The following is a 20,555-nucleotide window of genomic DNA, read 5'->3' as shown; positions in this document are numbered from 1 at the left end:
GCACGTTTGGTGTGGAACTATAGGAAAGGTTGCGTAAGTCCATAACATAGTACGATGCCCTCTCCGGTTAGTACGGTATTAAATTACTTATAAGTACATAAACAATTCATATATTGTACCTGTATGCCAACATCAACAAAAGATGTCAGAAATGTTTTAAATCCACACTTCTACAGTGGAATATTATCGATACATAATCTTTTAAAAGTATCACAACAATTGTTTAAAAACGCTCACATTCTTTTGAATTACCTTATAACAAAGACAAATTACACGTTCATCAACACCTGATTAATTGACTACTATTGGGTCAAAGTCCTGAGTAAACAGGAAAATCATTGTAGTATGTTGACGACATATGATATATAAACCACTTCCCTTCTCCATGTACGAAGCACATCATAATACCACATCGACAAAAGTGGAGTTATTGTATAATGCAAAATCAAAACATTGACAAAGCATATGTAAAAAAGATATCAATGGCCCTTGATTAAAGACAATTTAAAAGTGAATTAAACTTTTGTATACATATCGGTAACAAAACAGTTCTAATGGAAGATGGAGTAGGTGGTATTACTGCGATATGCTAGTAACGGAATAAGGAATGCAGAACAATACATTTATGCCACATTTTTCTTCGTGCATATTTAACAAAATATAAGCCTCACTGAATTGTCCCTTTAAGAGAAAATGCCAAGACTATACCAATTAGTGTTGATGGTATTAGCTCCTGGGTAGAATTCACTTAAGCCTCGACAGGTAATCACGTCGGAGATGGAGTTTTGAAACAGAAACAAAGTCATGCCTGGTAACTACTTTGAAAGTGAGATTTGTGATGTTCTTATCCAGATTCCAATCAAAAACACTTTGACATTAAGACATTATCGATGTTATATTAACTATGAAATCCAAGTTTCACAATGGGAATCAACTTACAATGTATGGGGAAATTTTGACAGTAAAAACTATTTAGCCTATCTGTAATAGAGTTTGCTGATCTAGTATTTATTAACAGGTTGGCTTCTTAGTTTTAGATGGCTATCTCAAAATATAGGAGATTACGTCATACTGTAAACACATTAAATTCTTACCTGTAATTTTATTCCAGTACCTTTGTGATAAAATATATGATGATTGTGTTAACTGCATTTCCTGTATGTCATTAACCAATCTGATTATCAGCAGATTGCAATATGCTCACGTAAGCATATTGGAGATCTGGTTTTAATCAGATGGGCTATTAATATAACAATTTTCATTGCACCTGCCAAATTTTAACACATTGTATTATTATCATTTGCTATGATTTAAAAATTGTGTTAAAATTTCATAGCACTTAGTATGCTTACTATCAGTTTTCAATTTAACATACAGTACATGTATATATCAGTTTTCAATTTTACAAGTGTATGACTAATTTGTAATCACAACATTAACAATGATGTTTCAACATTGAAAAGTTTTTTGATTCATAGATACGGAATATTTGGTAACATAACAGTTTGTTCCACTAAAACAAAAACAAAAACATTCACAAACATGACATTTTGTACACTAGGTGTTGAATGAATATTCAACAAATATGGTTCGATGATCTTTGAATGCTTAACTTCACAAAATATTTAACAAGGACAAAACATAAGTTATTGCACATTGCTGAGATCATCTTAAAAAAACCCATCAATGAACATATCATCAACGGGAAAATATCATTAACTATCTACTTTACATGTAAGATCGACAATATTATTGAAAATTGGAGTTCTATAATAGATGCTTTATCTGTGTAGAAAACATCTCAATTCAAAATTCAAAACTAGGACATGGTATGTTTATATCTCATGAAAAGTCACATCATTTTCAGTTAAGTGTTTATCTCCAAGACTGATGTTAATTGATTTTTATCAGATTCAGAAGTCAAATAATAATTTCTCAGAAATCTGAAGAGTCAAAATATATGACAAATAGACATGTGCTATAAATCCAAGAGTCAAATATGATTTTTGAAAAACATACTCTGAAACACATCCTGAAACTAATGATGAACAATCAATGTCAGTCTTTATATTTTCCGATAGTTATCTAACAAAATGCTGTTTCTATTTCATTGTTCGCTAACATATTAGGCACATTAATGTATTTCCATACATTGAATACCATGTTATGCATTTTTGTAAGGTGATAATTTGCAGTTGGCAACATAAAATCTTTTCTATGAGGTATATTGTTTGAATACCTGATATAAGTTTTCAGATCACATCTGTTTAATGTGTATTTATTGTTATAATAAGGGTAATACAGTCAACATACAGTAACAAAGTGTGTTGGAATGGCAGCTTCAAACAAGAGATCCCAGAGGGGTCTTAGCGCCTACCAAAGAATGATCTATGTCCGACAATGGAAAGAAGGATCATTTCCCTGCTTTTCAAACTTTTTCAAACATACTACATATGAAATTTAAGACAGATCGCTACATTACTTTCTGAGAAACAGCGGTGAAATCCAAGATGGCGGCCGGTTTGCCATCTTGTTGACCAATCAGTCCCAAAAGGTACTTTGCTTAACTAGGACCCAAGGGGAACCTATGCATGGAATTCGAGAGATATCCATTCAGTAATATCTGACAAATAGCTATAATTATCAAAATCCAAGATGGAGACCAGTTAGCCATCTTGTTGACCAATCAGTTACAAAATGCAATATGCACAACTAGGGCGCTAGGGGAACCTACATGTGAAATTTGAGACAGATCCCTGCAGCACTTTCTGAGAAACAGCGGTAACAAAACTTTAATTATCTAAACCCAAGATGGCGGGCTGTCGGACAACTTGTTGACTGATCAGTCCCAAAAAGCATTATGCCGACTATGGCCTAAGGGGAACCTACAAATGGAATTTGAGAGATATCCCTTCAATAACTTCTGAGAAATAGTGGTAACAAACTTCAACTACCAAAATCCAAGCTGCGGCCATCTTGTTGACAGATCGGTCCCAAAATGCAATAAGCACAGCAAAGTACCCCAGGGGAACCTACATATGAAATTTAGCCATCTTGTTGACCAATTGGTCCCGAAATGTAATACCGCACAACTAGGTCCCTAGGGGAAACCTACATATGAAATTTGAGAAAGATCCCTCAGTGCTTCTTGAGGAAAAAGCGGTAACAAACTTTAACTATCAAAATCCAAGATGGACCGTCAGGCCATCTTGTTTGATGGTTCGGTCCCAAAATGCAATATGCACAACTAGGACCCTAGTGGAACCTACATATGAAATTTGAGAAAGATCCCTCATGTACTTTTTGAGAAATAGTGGTAACAAGAATTGTTAACAGACGGACGGACAAACGAATGGAAGGACAGACCACGGACGAAAGGCGATTTGAATAGCCCACCATCTGATGATGGAGGGCTAAAAGGGTATTTATGATCACAGTGTAATGGAAAAGAAATGTACAATATTGGTAAAATGGTAAGTAAAGAGTAAATCATAGGTATAATTAAATCTATTACTAAGCTGACATTTCAATTCTGGTTTTGAGTTTAAATCATAAGGTTTTAACCTGCAAAATTAACGTATATGTCTCAAAATAAAACTAAATAAGTATTTTGGTCAGTTTAGGGTTATAACATAAATGTACATAATTTTGTTTTAAAGATGCTTAATTTCACCATGGTAACTATCTTATCTGACAATACAAATCTTGATTGTGTGTTTGGAATTCAAAACACAAATGACATACATGTACATTACTGTCAAAACATACATGGTATTTTAAGTCTAACTATGTTTCTTGACTTCTGTTTTATCAAACTTGTTTGCATAATTCCAAAACCTCTTCTTCTTCAAACCAAAAATACTAATTAATGTATCTTTTGCATTAAATACACTACATACCTATAAAGTAATAAGTGTTTTATACACAATGAAGGAGCAACAAAAAAATAAACGTTTTAGATTCACTATGTAGACTTCAATACAATGCTTTTGTTCTTACATATACAGTACTTGTATTTACTGCTGTATGTATACATGTTTTGATTAAAAATGAATGGCATAATCATGTTTAATACTGAAAATATGATGTAGCCACTATATCCTGATATGCAAAACACATTACTAAAATTTGATGAAATTCTTTAGACAGAACTGTACTGTTATCATAATATCAAAATGTTTAATACTGAAAAGACAGTTTCAGACACTTTTCTGATATACACAACTTAAATTTGATGACAGCCACTTTTCGGATATACATGAATCAAATTTGATGACAGCCACTTTTCCAATATAAATTACTCAAATTTGATAATAGCCACTTTTCCGATATACATGACTCAAATTTGATGACGGCCACTTTTCCAATATACATGACTCAAATTTGATGACGGCCACTTTTCCAATATACATGACTCAAATTTGATGACAGACACTTTTCCTATATACATGACTCAATTTTGATGAAATTCTCTAGGTACAGACAATATCACAGCATAATGAATGATGATTACTAACGAGTCAATTAAGCCTCATAACGACTCCAGATCAACATGACGCACCTTTGGATGTCTCGACTGAAAAAAAAGCAACACACAGTTAAGACTTTAATACATATTTTAAAACGGAGTTTCATTTTTGGATAACAACCTAAATTGTCTGTATAGCTTTTATATTTGGATAACTTTGGTACACTGCATAATGATATTCTGTATGTTCCCAGATTTTGTGACAAGTTAATTACAATTTTTGAGTCCATCAAAAATCAAGAGATATCAGTAACAGTATTAGTATTGAATCAATACGACTATTTTGAGATTCCAAAAATAACATGGGTCAAGTACAATTAAGTGTGGATTAGTCCCATCTTCAGGCATCCTCGATACTCCAGGGCTTCCGATCACTTACGATCTCTACACCCCTGGACTATCTCATAGTGAAATTGAAGGCAGCTCAGCGGAAAACATTTGACCAATCACAGGCTAACAAATATTTCATTTGAAGACTATAGAGAGAGCGACGCCGAACATCAAAGGCACAGAGTCAACCACAGTGTACCGTTATACGGCTCTTTTGATGTACATCAAATGACTAAGTTACCTGTTCTATTCTGTTGCCTCCAGTTTCACTATGAGAGGGGTGTAGAGATAGATCGTAAGTGATCGGAACCCCTGGAATATCGAGGATGATCTTCAGGTGATTATAACATATTTTGACATGATTTTATAATGTCACAATCACCAGAATGTGGGACTAAGTGACAGTGCATCGTCATTTATCCACATTGTTTTGGTATCTGTAAACCTCGTATTCACAGCCTCCTTACTACAAGACAAACTTACGTACCTTGATTCTAGTCTCCAATCCGTCGACTCTCATACCCAGCTGATTAATCACATTATCACCGTGGTATTTCAGGAATTCCTCTGCATCTTTCTCATTTTGCATGTACTGCATTTCCTGTATTCAAAACAAAAGATACAATAACTTTTACAACTTCTTAAAGTTTTTACAACTTATAGCTAAAGTAACCTTGTAACTTAAACATGTGTAACTTGAAGGCCCTGTTCATTCAACCAAACTTTTCATTATTCAACTAAATTCATCTCAAATACATGGGTAACTTGAAGATTTTCATATTTTTTGCTTGTATAAGTGACATAGGAGCTAATTTGGTCCAATTTGGCGAGATGATTTTCAACCAGTACAAACCTGAAGAATCGCTGACATGTTCTGTTCCAATAAATATTTGCTGGTGATTTCTCGTCCATTGTAGTCGATCTCGGCCTTGACTCTGTCGTTGACCACCTTCATGTCATGCACAGACCTAGAACACATCAACATCAGTTCATCACTCATTTATTTACACAGTAATCTGTAATCCAGACGGACATGTCATGCACAGACCTAGAACACATCAACATCAGTTCACCAGTCATTTATTTACACAGTAATCTGCCTATTGGTAATCCAGGCGGACATTTGTTAGTCTTCTTTCTACAGTTTCCTAATAATTTGTTCCCATTATGTATGTAATCATACAGATAAAATGTAACGTTACCTGACGATGGGGTCACTCTCCATAGTGTACTGTATCGCATCCTTCTCCTCTGCAGGTACTGATCTACAAAAACAATTTATCCCTTAACTATGCATGTTTGACAAAGCAAATCATGTGATAAATTAACTGATAAATATGATAAGCGACAGTGATTTGTTTGGGAACCTCTCTATATATTGTAATTCTGGTGATTTTGAAACATCTTACAGCATAGATCCTGACAACTTGTCTTTGTTTATTGAAGAGATCTTGTAAGAGACCCTACTGAACTAGGATTGAGGTAGTTAACAGAATAAGGAAACCGTTTTCATAAATACGGTATAGTCCATTATTTATGTGAATGAATTTTTTCTATCTTAACTGAGACTGAGAAAATTAGATTTTTGTAGTTTTAAATTTTCGTGCCCTGGCTTTCATGGTCTATATGACTCGCTAATTCTTATTTTCCTGATCAAATTTTTGCGAACATAATAGCAATGCCCTGCAAATCGTGAAAACTGTCATCCCCAGAAAAATATCCAGTTATACTGTAGCATTTCTTCAAAAAAGAAAAGTTCAGCACTTACTTTTCGACAATAGCTGCATAGTTTGTTCGTATAATGACCATCCCCACAGCTCCGAGAAGTCCTCCAATGATTACTGAGCCTAGTGAGTCGATCCATACCAACGAGGGACCAAAACTACTGCCTATGTAGTAACAACCGATGGCCACGACATTACCCACTACAGCCGCGAAATCCTCCAACAGCACGACAGTCATACTGGGCTCCAAACCCTGCTGGACTGTAATTAAACAAATCAGATTATAAGTATTCGAAGACAACACTACAGGACTTTCTGAGAGCAATACTGGATCACAGAGAGTTAGTCTATGTGGAAAATTTGTTTATTTTACAGGGTTTTTCAGTTTCCTTCTGAAAATGTCTTTCCAAATACCATGTTTCTCAAACCAATTTAGTGAAAATACAAAATTTGAATAAATCTAAACTCCTGATTATAAGCATAATTATAAGCATAATTAGTCCTTTTAACTTACCAAAATTAGTTAAACCTTTAAAATTTCTTTCATTTGGAGGCATCTTTTTATAGGCTTCCTGACAGGCTATAAGTAATGAACCTGTAATGAAGAACACAGAAGTAAAAGCATACTACATAGAAACGGGAAAGGGTCTATGGTGGCCAGACTTTCCTCCATCTCTATAAACATGACACATCCTTAAGTTACCTATTCATCACAGAGGGGAATCAGATTAGGGTAACTGCAATTGCCCATATCCAACATGGCGATGGTACAAAAATACGAGAAAATCATACAGTCTGTTCACAGAATAGACGGGTATTTTTCTTGCATAACCGTCGTAGATCGTGTCTTCTAACAACAATATTGCACAGAGATCCACAGACGTCGGAATCAAGCATGTAAAATTTTGTATGATTAGGGTAACTCAAAAGTGATGATTAGGGTAACTTATTTGCTATCTGTAGAAATGATGCTTGTAACTTCTTTTGATGATCGATGGTTCCCCCCTGTGATTCATAGAATGTAGAACAAAATAAACCCAATCTATAATCCAGACTGCTACAGATTTATTTCAACCTGTAAAGTTTTTTTTTGGAAATATCATACTGGTAAGTTTTGGAAATTGTTTCCAAGAAATTTTCTGGTTAAAACAGTGTCTTATCCAAGGAAGTGAGTCAGTCGTCATTTTTCTTTTGCTGTACTTGGATACCAACACAGGTTAAAGGTAAAGGAATTTGTATTTGTGTTGTATGATACTGGTAAGTGATACCCAATAGACAGCCACCTGGTAGGTGTATAGACTCAACTCATGTTTGTTGATTCAGTGGTTTATATAAAGGTTGACAAAATTCTGGTACAGAGAACAAAAGTGGCTACCTCAAACAAGGTACTATTTCATGAATATTGAAATCTGCTGTATTTTTCAAAATCAGTTGAACGCATTTTACCTTGCATTGTCAGCTTTCAAAATTTATTAAAGAAGATCTTTCTTCTGCTAATGTCAAGAGAGAGTAATTGTCCCTTAATCTAATGATAATTCCCTAAATCACTTCTAAAGCAAGTTTTGTGATGGTTAAACTTGAAGCATGGGAGATAACTCCATTAACATACTTACCACCTTCCGTAAATGTGGCACATATTGGTATCAACAAAGCCTGTCAAAGAGAAAATAACATAAAAATAAATATGTCATATAATATTTTGTTTATCTAAAATAATTACATTTGAAGCAAAGAAATAATATAACAATGTAAAGCAAAGACATTTTTATCCGGATATTGTCTAACCATGATACGTGGTCACACATGCAGAGCCGATAAACCTTCATTTAGTTTACAGTTTTCTGTTTAATATGAAAGTTAATCTTTTTGAAGAAATCTTCATAAAGGAGATAAAAATCAATTGCCATCTGGATGTTTGGTAGAGTCAGAACAATTATTGTACTGTAAGCCAATGCAGCAGGGACCCAATAAAAGTACAAATATTAGCTTGATGCCTTTTCAATTCGCTATAAAGAACATATTCCCACTTTCAGAGTTGATGCATTACCTTCCCTGACAAAAGAATGAAAAGTTTCAGGGGTGATAACTCATAACTATTCTAGAAACCAAGGAAAAGGATTGCTCACCCATACGGAGTAGTGGTAGGGTATATTAGCCATAAATCCCATCATTCCCAGGCCTACGTTGATCAACCCTCCGAAAAAGAAGATGGAGATGCCAGCGGTGAAGGAGAACACAAACTTCGCTGATGTGTATCCATACCTGAAAAATAATACAGAATAATAGTGGGATAAAGTATGAGTGTAAATGGCAACATCATGGTAAGGCTTGGTTTTGATTTTGTATTCACTAAAATTCTAGTATTAGTAGAACTTTTGCCCAATTTCTAGTATTATCTCACTGAAACATACTACCAAGGATGACGAACAGCACACCTGCCCAGTCACATCATTTAAAACAGCACATCCGCCCAGTCACATCATTTAAAACAGCACACCCGCCCAGTCACATCATTTAAAACAGCACACCCGCCCAGTCACATCATTTAAAACAGCACACCCGCCCAGTCACATCATTTAAAACAGCACACCCGCCCAGTCACATCATTTAAAACAGCACACCCGCCCAGTCACATCATTTAAAACAGCACACCCCGCCCAGTCACATCATTTAAAACAGCACACCCGCCCAGTCACATCATTTAAAACAGCACACCCACCCAGTCACATCATTTAAAACAGCACACCCGCCCAGTCACATCATTTAAAACAGCACACCCACCCAGTCACATCATATAAAACAGCACACCCGCCCAGTCACATCATTTAAAACAGCACACCCGCCCAGTCACATCATTTAAAACAGCACACCCGCCCAGTCACATCATTTAAAACAGCACACCCGCCCAGTCACATCATTTAAAACAGCACACCCGCCCAGTCACACCATTTTAAAACAGGCATAACCGCCCAGTCACACCATTTAAAACAGCACATCCGCCTAGTCACATCATTTAAAACAACACACCCGCCCAGTCACACCATTTAAAACAGCACACCCGCCCAGTCACACCATTTAAAACAGGCATATCCGCCCAGTCACATCATTTAATACAGCACACCCGCCCAGTCACATCATTTAAAACAGCACACCCGCCCAGTCACATCATTTAAAACAGCACACCCGCCCAGTCACATCATTTAAAACAGCACACCCGCCCAGTCACCATCATTTAAAACAGCACACCCGCCCAGTCACACCATTTAAAACAGGCATAACCGCCCAGTCACACCATTTAAAACAGCACATCCGCCTAGTCACATCATTTAAAACAACACACCCGCCCAGTCACACCATTTAAAACAGCACACCCGCCCAGTCACACACCATTTAAAACAGGCATATCCGCCCAGTCACATCATTTAATACAGCACACCCGCCCAGTCACATCATTCAAAACAGCACACCCGCCCAGTCACATCATTTAAAACAGCACACCCGCCCAGTCACATCATTTAAAACAGCACACCCGCCCAGTCACATCATTTAAAACAGCACATCCGCCCAGTCACAACATTTAAAACAGCACACCCGTCCAGTCACACCATTTATACCGACAATGGCCAAAACAATCATTCCACTCCCTTAATGCAACATGCTAAGCAGGACCAGAGACTACCTCTTTATAGACTATGTTATACAAAAATGTTCCTGAGCTACAAATGGAAAAAAGACTATCTCACAGGAGTGAACACTCAACTCAAGGCTAAAAGTGAGACGGTGTACAAAGGAGGAAATAAGAAATCACATATCAAAGTCATAATAAAGAATAAAAAAGATTTTGATTTAAACCCAAATTTACTTGCCTTTATTTTTCTAAAGCCAAATCCTACCCAATGTACTAAAATTGAAAATGCTGAAATTGAAATGGGATCTCATATGTTTGAAAGAAAATTCCCCAAGATGTATATTTGTACACAGCATTATAAAGACTGTAAAATAAATGAAATACTTACGGATGGTTGGAGTCAGGGGCTTTGTTGGAGCTGTACAAGCCAAATAACATAAGGATCTGGATAATTAACACAACAACATTGACAGTTACAGAAGAATCAATCTGATTAGAATACAGGTCTCTATATCTCACACTGTTCTATGTAGAATCTGACAACATCCCATTAGGGGTCGAGTTTTGGTGACTTTTCAAATTGACCAATCATATTACATGTACTATCACAAAGTTTCTCAATGGGGTAAAATGGTTTGTGGAAGCTGTTAGAATCATTTCTGTATACTATGTACAGGGAGTACCTGGTATAAAGGTCAAGAGAATGTGACCCTGAATGGAATGTTTCCTGATCCTCTATATGGAGTGAGTATAAGGATATCAGTTTTAATCAGATTGACAAAGTAAAATTTACTACATATACTTTACTACCAGTCCTAGTCCTAGAGAGAAGAAAAACAGACTCTACTGATATAGCCTATATAGCCTAAAAATTGCTACCTGAGAATTTGCAATTAATTATAGTTTTAATTATTACCTAAATTTTTACTCTAATTACAGTAATCATTCGTAATAACCGGTTTTTCAGTACTATATATATATATATAACTTTGTAGCAGTGTAACTTACCTGATTTATAGCGTCTACACACGAGTGAATCATCTCAGCAAACATACTGTGGGATCCTGTGGAAAGCCAGGCAAAGCCCTTAAAACCAGCATTCACCATGTTACTGGAAACAGATATAGGAACATGTTAAAAAAACCAGCATTCACCATGTTACTGGAAACAGATATAGGAACGTGTTAAAACCAGCAATCACCATGTTGCTGGAAACAGATATAGGAACGTGTTAAAACCAGCATTCACCATGTTACTGGAAACAGATATAGGAACATGTTAAAACCAGCATTCACCATGTTACTGGAAACAGATATAGGAACGTGTTAAAACCAGACAAGTGGTAGTATGTTCGAACGTCTTTACCACTCGACCGTCTTTACCACTCGACCACCGTGTAAACTAGAACAGTCCGCTAGGTTAAATACAATGTATCATTCATGACACTGTATTCTACAATGGACTTGAGCATGTGTTCACTTTGTCGATGATATGTCCAGTTAATGAATGTCGTATACATTTTGTATGAAGATAAATGTTTGTGATTATTCTGTGTCTCATAATGAAACTATAAAAAATGTATTATTCCACACCAGAATATTCCAAATGGAATACTTACGCTATAATAGCTGATAGGACCACCTTACCAGGTGCTGAAGTGATGGTCTGTCGTAGTAAACCAGAATTTGATTTTGTCTGAAAATACCATATACATTTATTTGGCACATTATATACATTTATTCGGCACATTATAGAGTAATCTCCCCTTGCCTGTAGGTATTAATTGTGAAGTCATGGGTTTGTAAGCTTAACATCACACTCGCTCACAAAATAACAATGACACAATGAATACGTACCTACCAGTACAAACAAGGGAAATCATTCAGTATAAGGTTTTGATATGATGCTAACTAGTTTGAAGCATAAAATTTATTGAAAGGCCAGATGATTGTTTCCTAACGGTAGGCCTACGTAATACACATCGTTACACTCAGACCACCAAGCCAAGGTGGAACTAGCCCCAGGCTGCTAATTAGCACCAGTGGGTGTTGGTCAGGGAGTGTTCACACCTCCCTTGTTTACTTAATTATCAAGCCAGTCCCCTTACTCTGTACTCTGAAAAACAAGAGGCCTAGAGGGCCTGTATCGCTCACCTGGTTTGTAACGCCAAGTAATGTTCTGAATACAGGTTCATTGTTTCTTTTTCTTCATTATGCTTCAGGGGCTCAAAGCCAAAATTTATACAAATTCTGTTACCCCAAGGATGTTTCTGGGCCAAATTTGGTTACAATCCAAGCAGAACTATATGACTAGTAGCGATTTAAAGGATTTACCTCAATTTCCCCTATTGGGCCCCGCCCCTCTTGCCCCCGGGGGGTCAGTCAACATTTACATAAGTTCTGTTCCCCTTCAACCAAGAATGTTTGTTGCCGAATTTGGTTGCAATCCATGCAAAACTCTAGGACAAATAGCGATTTATAGGATTTACCTCTATTTCCCTATTAGGCCCTGCCCCTCCTGCCCCCGGGGGGTTAGAGCCAAAATTTATACAAGTTCTGTTCCCCTTCCCCCAAGGATATTTGTGGCTTAATTTGATAACAATCCATGAAGAACTCTAGGACAAGTAGCGATTTAAAGAAAATGTTGATGGACGGACGGACAACGGAAGCCATGCCATGACATAATCTCACTGGCCCTTTGTGCCAGGTGAGCTAAAAATTAAGATATTTTGTAGAAATCGGAATGTTTGGATATTAAAGTGGTAGGCGGAATATCAGCATCAAAAGCAGTAGACTTCTGCTTGAATCGGTAGGGTTAACATGTCTGAGTGACTATTACCTATTAAAGTCGAAATAAATCATACCAGAAACTTAATAAATGATGTAAAGGGATGATATTTTTTCTAATTTTTAGCATACAATTGAAGAGACTATTTTCTAATGTTTAGCTTAACATTTAAGAGACCATGAGTATTTCATCTACAAATTTTAAATGCACAAGTATATCATATCAATACAGATAATTTTGATTTGTAAAAACCATTGAAGTTTTGAAAGCTAATTTTAATTTCACTTATGTTGTCTTACAATTACATCGTACAAATATATTGTATTCGTCATTTGGATACCAGTAACATTTTATTTTTATCAGTAATATTGTATATTGTAGTTTTATTACTTTTTCCCAATCTACTGAATTTCTTCAAATTGCATTTTTTAAATTGACTATACAAATAAAAGAATTGTACATTCTTTAATAATACTGTCGTTAATGTCTTACCTTTTCTTCAATAACAAGAGTATCTTCATAACCTACAAGAAAAGTAGAAAGTTAATCTATCATTATGAAGTTCGTGAATAGATAATGAAAGCCTTTGTTCTCTATACAAATAAAGTGCTTCTAAACTGAAGATCATCACACTACCAGTTTGTTAGTCAACAAAATCAAGGTACAGTGAACATGTATGTGCATAATGTAGAAATCCGGTCCAGATTATACTGGATCCTCTGGATGTATTGTACAGTATTACACCACAATCCTGCTCAGCAGGGATCTGACCAGGATCATGCCAAGGATCAAATAAACAATGACAAACACAAGAGATCCCATCAAAATATCCCGGTATATCCCGTCTGGATCTCTGGGATCTTTGTGGGATTCCCAGTCAAATTTTCTGCTAATAAGTAAGCAAAGATGCTACATCACTGACAAATGACATTTTTTCTTTATCAAAACCAGTAGCAGAGGACTCACTTTACACCATTACAAACATTGAAAAGTTTGAACTTTGTATTTTCGTCCTGAAAAAAGTTCTTTGCACTATGCCCTATATGGATTGAAGTTCTACTGATTGTGCATCCACCAAACAAAACCAAAACAAGTTATTTTACAGTATTTTTTGTGTTAACTACACATATATACACAATTAAACACCAATTATTGTTCACATGATGAGTATCATTTTTGCTCCGTGGGTGATGGACCATCTTTAACCATATCTGGATGATACTAACCATACCGGCTCTTGTGTCGGTTCCTCTGCATCTCCATTCTCGCTATACTTCCCCATACATCTATAGTCCTACAATAAATCAACACAAATCAGACGAGAATGTAATGGGCAATGAGCTTCTATTTTTTGTTTTCCTATCAATGAAAATTTGAGGATTGCCTATCTTATACTCTATGCAAAGAACTTGCAACAACCAGTAGAATATATCAATGACTTTCTAACGCATTCATCCCTGAAATTTCATAATGAAATGTTCCAAACTTATAATTGGAAGAAGTTAATTGTGACTCTAGGGGTATGAATTATGTTATATACCTTATTTTGAAAAGAAAATTGGTAAAAAGGAAGAATTATCACGAGAACGCTGTACATAGGGGAGATTGGGCTTCATTTTTAAAATAGGTCATATTCTAAAGAGCCAATATAAAGAGCCCCACCAATTCCAACGCAATCAAAAAAGGTGACATCAAACTAATGGTAACATATCTTTGTGGTGATAAAGTAATAAAATCATAATACTGGTAATTATTGTTAATTTGTTTTCAAAAATATATTACATGTCCAAATACAAACAAGTGTTTGGGAGGATACTGTAAACAAGCTACACTTTCGTGATAAGTCGAGGTAAACATTCACAAATTTACTCGGATCGCAGAATTTGTGAAAGATAATCGACAAATCGTATGTGAAGGAATGTTAGTTTACAGTCGATATACTGATACAACAAATATAGTACTATTTGAAAGAATATTATTTCAATTACAGGTGTTTTTATAATCTATAACTTTTAAAAAAACTTACGAGTAAGAAATAAATTCCATATCCAACAACTATGAGTCGTGTGACCTGTTTCTACCACAATTATACCCGTTTTAGCTCATAGAAATATGACAAGCATATTGTTTTTTTGTATTTGCTGAAATATGCAAATAAGATGTAGTGATATTTTCATCAGTAAAAAGGCACTTATTGATATTGATAAAGAAGTCATTGATATCAAATTCTTCTAATTGAGAAAATCTTTAAAATGAAATACCTCTCATTTAACATCTTTATATGTATTGATTGATTTGCATACACTTACTTTTTCTGTAGATCAGATACAGAGTACATAGTAACATATTTCTTGTCTGTGTTACGGTACGCATTTCTTTTCCTTATAAATCTGAGATTTTTTAGATTCCTGAAATGACGAAACAAATAATCACAATGCAGTATTTACATGGCTAAAAGTAGTAATTCTTAATCCTTAACATTTGTATAAAATTAACAAAAACTTTGTTTTTCATCTAAAAATATACAGGTATGCTGTTGAATAACAAACAAATTTTATCATCTTACAAGAAAATATTTCTGCTTTAAATACTTTTACGCTTGAATGATGATATCCATAGCATGCATAGTTTTAAAGACCCAAGTTTATGCCAATACTTGAAGTTTTTACTTTCATCGACATTGTCAAATAAAATTCAACTTTATACTCAGTATTCAAATTAAATGTTCAATAAAAATAAAAAGAATGCATGCTTTGTTCAGGACTAACAACAGCTTTCCAAATAAACAGGATCCTCTAATTTAAACAAGTCTGAGAGAATGAGGTTCTATTATATGTAAATATAAAAATCTCTATTTAAGAATGGTGTTATTTACCGTGGTGAGAGCATGTATTCCCGGAGCGCTCGTTCTTCTTCAATCAATTTCTCATCTTCATCAAACGGATTAATGGCTGGAAATGAAAAGAACAGAACTTAAATAAAATTAAATCAGCACATATTTCCTCAAGATCTTTTAAAAATTTTATCAGTCCGTTATATCTTAATAGTAGTTATATTAAGCTTTGACAGAACCAAAAAAAAAAAAAAATTCGTCCATATTTGAATGTTTCTTATAAAAGGATATATCTCTAAAGTAATAACTAAATAGGACTATTTACATTTTCATTGCAGTGCAACTATGTAACCCTACCAAGCGCAGTTGGCATTCATCAGTCTATGAACTGCCATCCACCTATTACAACGTCATGATCATTGTGACATCACAATTGTCGTGCCAGCGATCACCAAAGATGGCCGTTCAAATGGCTATTCCGTCTTTGACAATAATGAGTTACTTATGGTAATATGTCAGAATGACTAAGTTGTAACCACTCGGCAACGCTGCCCATGCAAAGTTGCAAGTGGCAATGACTCTAAATTAAAGTCTGAGAGATTTTGTTCTATCTTTATTAAATGTTGTAGTAATAGTGCAGGTGAGGTTTAAACTTACATTTATTTTTAGGAAACACTGGCCATAAAAACTTGTCATTGTCTATAGTGATCTCTTCTCCTTTGGCATTGGTGATTCGCAGTGTTTTGTCCTCCATACATTTTTTAAGTTGATGATGTAAGGGCGATCCTTCTTTATAGTCAAAAGATATCACTAAATTTTCTCCTGTAATAGAAAAACCAGAAATCATCAAAAATCACTTTGTAATAACATGAGCACAAAAACTATTTTACGTTTTCATTTGAATGGATATATCCCATTGTATATTGTTTCACTCTTTGGCCAATCCAGTATTATATGCAATAGTATAAATAAAAGGTATAAACACATAGGCGGACATGTTGATCCAATGTATATGTTATGGAATAGGCCCAGAGTGCCTGCATCACTAACCTGGTTAATTCTGATATAACAGCGTTATGTATTACAATTATGGAAACCAGGTGAACTAACAGTATTATGCGACATAATTTCAACAAAAGTACAGGCAAGCCTCAATAGCGTTATTCCACACAAAAATGGACAATTTACAGTGTCATATATTAATTGTATATGACTTCATACAAGTTTCTATGCTTTAAAATTATCAAGTCTTGTTGTATAGTTACCATCATCATTTACAGTGGACCCGGAGTCTGTATCTAGATTCTCTCCACATATAGTTCTTGTGTTGATCAAATTTGCTTCAGCTCCTTCCTTCTTCTGTGATAAAGGGTCCTTACCACAGTCAGTTGAGCTACCATCAGTCAGCCATCTAACAGACCGACTGCTACAAACTCTCTTATGGCCATTCTTGAACTGTTGTGGGAACCGAGTGGGTGAACTCAGGTGCCGTTTAATCAAGCAACTTTTACACACTGAAAAAAAAATCAAGGAAAATATACTTTTTTGTAATTTACAGGTGGAGAAGTTTGAGGTAATGTAATAAACCTATTAAATTTGCTAGCGTTTTTCTCTCTCTGAAAAACATCAAAATAAATGGAACGGATTTGGAAATTGTCATTATATTTAAAAAGCATCACTTTTTACATTCTAGCCATTGTCATTATTATAAGGCCTGATCCCATCAAACAATATTTATAGGTAAAATGCATTTGTTTGAAAGTGGCAGATCTGGAGTCAAGACTAACTTATTAGATTTCCATTTCCTTAGGGGGTTCCATGAGAGTAAAATTTAAGGAAATTATCAATAAAATATTATAAGATTGAATATATCTCTGGTTAGCCTGACACTACCCCTCCAAATGATAAAGATTTACCTTCATAATTCTGTGATGATATCCTCAGCAATGGGGGGATATCACTAATGCCTTTGGATAAGGCCAATCTCAGGGTCAGCATCGTGGCTCGAGCTCATTCACTACAAAATCATTGTTTGTACCTGTATGTAGTATAAAATACCAGGAAACACTCTATATCTGTCAAGTATCCTGACCAGGAAAGGAATGTAGGCCTCCAGAATGATAAACCAATGACTACATGTATTCTGACTGGACCATTAAATTAAGGAAGTCAGACATATGCATGCATACATGTTCCATCAGCTGGGTGACAATGTATATACAGTAAAACATGTTTGTAAAGAACACTCTTACAAGGAATTCATGGTTATAATGTAGCAATTTTCATACAAGTCCTGGCCTCGATTTCTCAAAACAAAAGTGCAGACTTAAGTCAAAACTTAAGTTTTTCTCCTTATGTAATTACTTATATGAAAATTTATGACTTAAGTCGGTTTTTGACTTAAGTTTGTTTCGAGAAATTGGGGCTATGTTCTTATAAGATATATATGCAATGTGTGAGAAATCGGGGCCATGTTCTTATAAGATATATATGAAATGTGTATATAATGAATTATGCTTATAACGAGGTGATTTTGTTGGTCCCCAGAGGTTCGTTATAACCATGTTTTACTGTGTATAACGTATTCACCCCTGAAGACACATTTAGACTCTTCTAAATCACAGATTAGACCAGTCCATCATGGAATTTCAGGGGTGAATGAACTAACACATGTACATGCAAAATCCACTCTATTATAAAATACTTGTAAGAGCTTATAGCAAAATACTAACAAACTCTTCAAAGTATTATAATTGCCTATTGATCACATTCAGACACTTTTTCTACAATTGGATATTGTGTCATTAATCATTATTTAATACTGCTTCAACAATGATAGAGGTATAGTATGGCAAAACATTTGTAAAATGAACTGGTTGGTATGGTTTATGTTAAATACGGTCTCTGACACTCGGCTGACTGAGAATGCTTCTTTCGGCTCGGTCAGTAGAGCCGCAGTTTTTTTTCACACCAGAGACCCAGATTTGATTCCTGGTCGAGGCACTCAATAATAATAGGAAAAGGATTAAAGGAAAAAGAGAAATAGCATTGCCAGTATGGACATACCATTAATGCTCTATCAAACTTCATTGACATTACCATATCATAACATGTTGGCATTTCATCAAAATACATTATTAACAGACAGAAACACTAAACAGCAATGATCTAAAATCTGTAATTATACCGCAGGCGTCTGCTTCTGGTTTTGGAAAAAATGTAATAGACTATTAGCCTACCCCTTCTATATGAACATATAGTAGAGGTTGGATATTATAATTTTTCCAAAACAATAAGCATATCAGATCTGCAGACGCCCGTGATAATAACATTGGTAAAATATAGATAGTAGCTACTTAGGTCACAGTGACTTCTCGTTTGAACCGTAATGTTTCCCGAAAAAAAACCCACCAAATTCCGAATTATTAGCCGATGTTGTACTGGCATACCTCCAACACAGTGGTCAGTGCCCTTTTTGACATGGTGTTGCAGGAGTGTTGTTGTGCTAAGACAAGTCGATACAATGAAGTTATTTGCGACAATAGGAGATTGAGCGCCGAGACAATGTTAACATTAACAATTCAAACATATAAACAAACCCTAAAGTAGGCTTAACTTCTAAATGCACCATAACTCTGACCTACCTTGCAACTCGCCTCCATCAAGAGCATCCAAGATATCCACTTCCGGTAGGCAAAAAAGTATCCAGATGATTCGCCCCAAACTGGGTCGCTCCTAGACAGTTCGCCCCAAAATCTGTAGTCTCCCAGAGTCCCGTTAAACTTGCCTATTTTATTAGGCCTTTTTGAAATTATTGTTATGCTGAATGGATTTAAGAAGGCCTTCTCAAAATTAGACACCAAGCCAATAGGAAAAAAATGCATGTATTCATGTCAATGATTTCCTTTATTGAGGCCAAGCTGAATTACAGTATTGGTACTCGTTTGTCCTAAACTGGAATAAGTGCATTTATTATACATTTATATGGTGCCAAATAAACAAGGACATGAACCAAACAATTAAATAACATAAATACCATTCCTAACCTTCCTTATCAGAGTCTCAAGTTGCCTTCCCCCTAATTCCCATTAGGCCAGTATTTGGGTCCCAGTCTGTTTATATTTAACAGCAGTCCCCTCTGATCACATTTTGCCATTAATTTCCCTATTAAAGTATTCATAAATTAAGTTGTTATCACAAATTTCACCTAGCTCTGGCTGTCCCCTTTACCAATCCTTATTTAATCCAATAAACACCCTTTGTCTATGACATATTAACAATGACAAAACACCAATTATGCTCACGATATTGCAAAAAAATGATATTTGTAATTAGAGTAAAGCATTCCTTAAAGACTATCTCTGTATAACGACCATCTTCTTTAATAAGACCAATTTCTTTATGGCGCAAACAAAATGGTCAATTTTATATTACATGATCTTTTGTTGTGACCATTTGGCTACAAAGTCCATTTTCTCATTGCATTTTTGGGTTTAGATAGGCTTCCCTGTATATATGTGTTGTCCTAATTTCCTCATTTTTATATATCACAAAATAAAAGTACATTGTACTTGATATATTGAGAATACTGCAAGGATCATTTTAACTGAAATATGTGTGGGTCATTTTTAAGTATTTGACAATTCTTGAGGGGCTATTAACAAAGAAATGTTAAGAAATTTCCTGAAACATAGGATTAGGGATCGTTTTCAAAATCTAAGGATC

At 35.2% G+C, this 20,555-nt stretch overlaps 1 protein-coding gene across 2 annotated transcripts; it reads right to left on the bottom strand.

The window, feature by feature from the left end:
• Positions 1–3,219: 3,219 nt before the first annotated feature.
• LOC138328174 (proton-coupled zinc antiporter SLC30A9, mitochondrial-like) lies at positions 3,220–19,601 on the bottom strand. Of its 2 annotated transcripts, none has more exons than XM_069274845.1 (19): positions 19,475–19,601; positions 17,747–17,868; positions 17,096–17,344; positions 16,488–16,652; positions 15,873–15,948; positions 15,307–15,405; positions 14,224–14,291; positions 13,490–13,521; positions 11,829–11,905; positions 11,219–11,321; positions 10,599–10,654; positions 8,709–8,844; positions 8,196–8,235; positions 7,097–7,177; positions 6,627–6,843; positions 6,061–6,123; positions 5,712–5,826; positions 5,346–5,459; positions 3,220–4,576 (listed from the first exon to the last, which is right to left on the bottom strand). In XM_069274845.1, the coding sequence occupies exons 2-19, from the start codon at positions 17,826–17,828 to the stop codon at positions 4,532–4,534; spliced, it is 1,818 nt and encodes a 605-aa protein (XP_069130946.1). In that variant the 5' UTR covers positions 17,829–17,868; positions 19,475–19,601; the 3' UTR covers positions 3,220–4,531. The 2 variants fall into 2 exon arrangements, with proteins under 2 accessions (XP_069130946.1, XP_069130947.1); XM_069274846.1 differs by having other exon boundaries at positions 17,747–17,847.
• Positions 19,602–20,555: the final 954 nt, after the last annotated feature.

This window comes from Argopecten irradians, chromosome 7 (assembly GCF_041381155.1).
Source record: "Argopecten irradians isolate NY chromosome 7, Ai_NY, whole genome shotgun sequence".
Classification (NCBI taxonomy): Eukaryota; Metazoa; Mollusca; class Bivalvia; order Pectinida; family Pectinidae; genus Argopecten; species Argopecten irradians.
The sequence above is the reverse complement of the archived record's forward strand: the minus strand, read 5'-3'. Positions and strand labels throughout refer to the sequence as shown.

Excerpts from the sequence above, each read along its gene's own strand:
- LOC138328174 (XM_069274845.1), bottom strand. The coding sequence starts at position 17,828 with ATGCTGACCCTGAGATTGGCCTTATCCAAAGGCATTAGTGATATCCCC. Across the intron at positions 13,522-14,223 it reads CCGACACAAGAGCCGGTATG|GTTATGAAGATACTCTTGTT; the intron begins GTTAGTATCATC and ends CTTTTCTTGTAG. Across the intron at positions 8,845-10,598 it reads GCCCCTGACTCCAACCATCC|GTATGGATACACATCAGCGA; the intron begins GTAAGTATTTCA and ends ATTATTTTTCAG.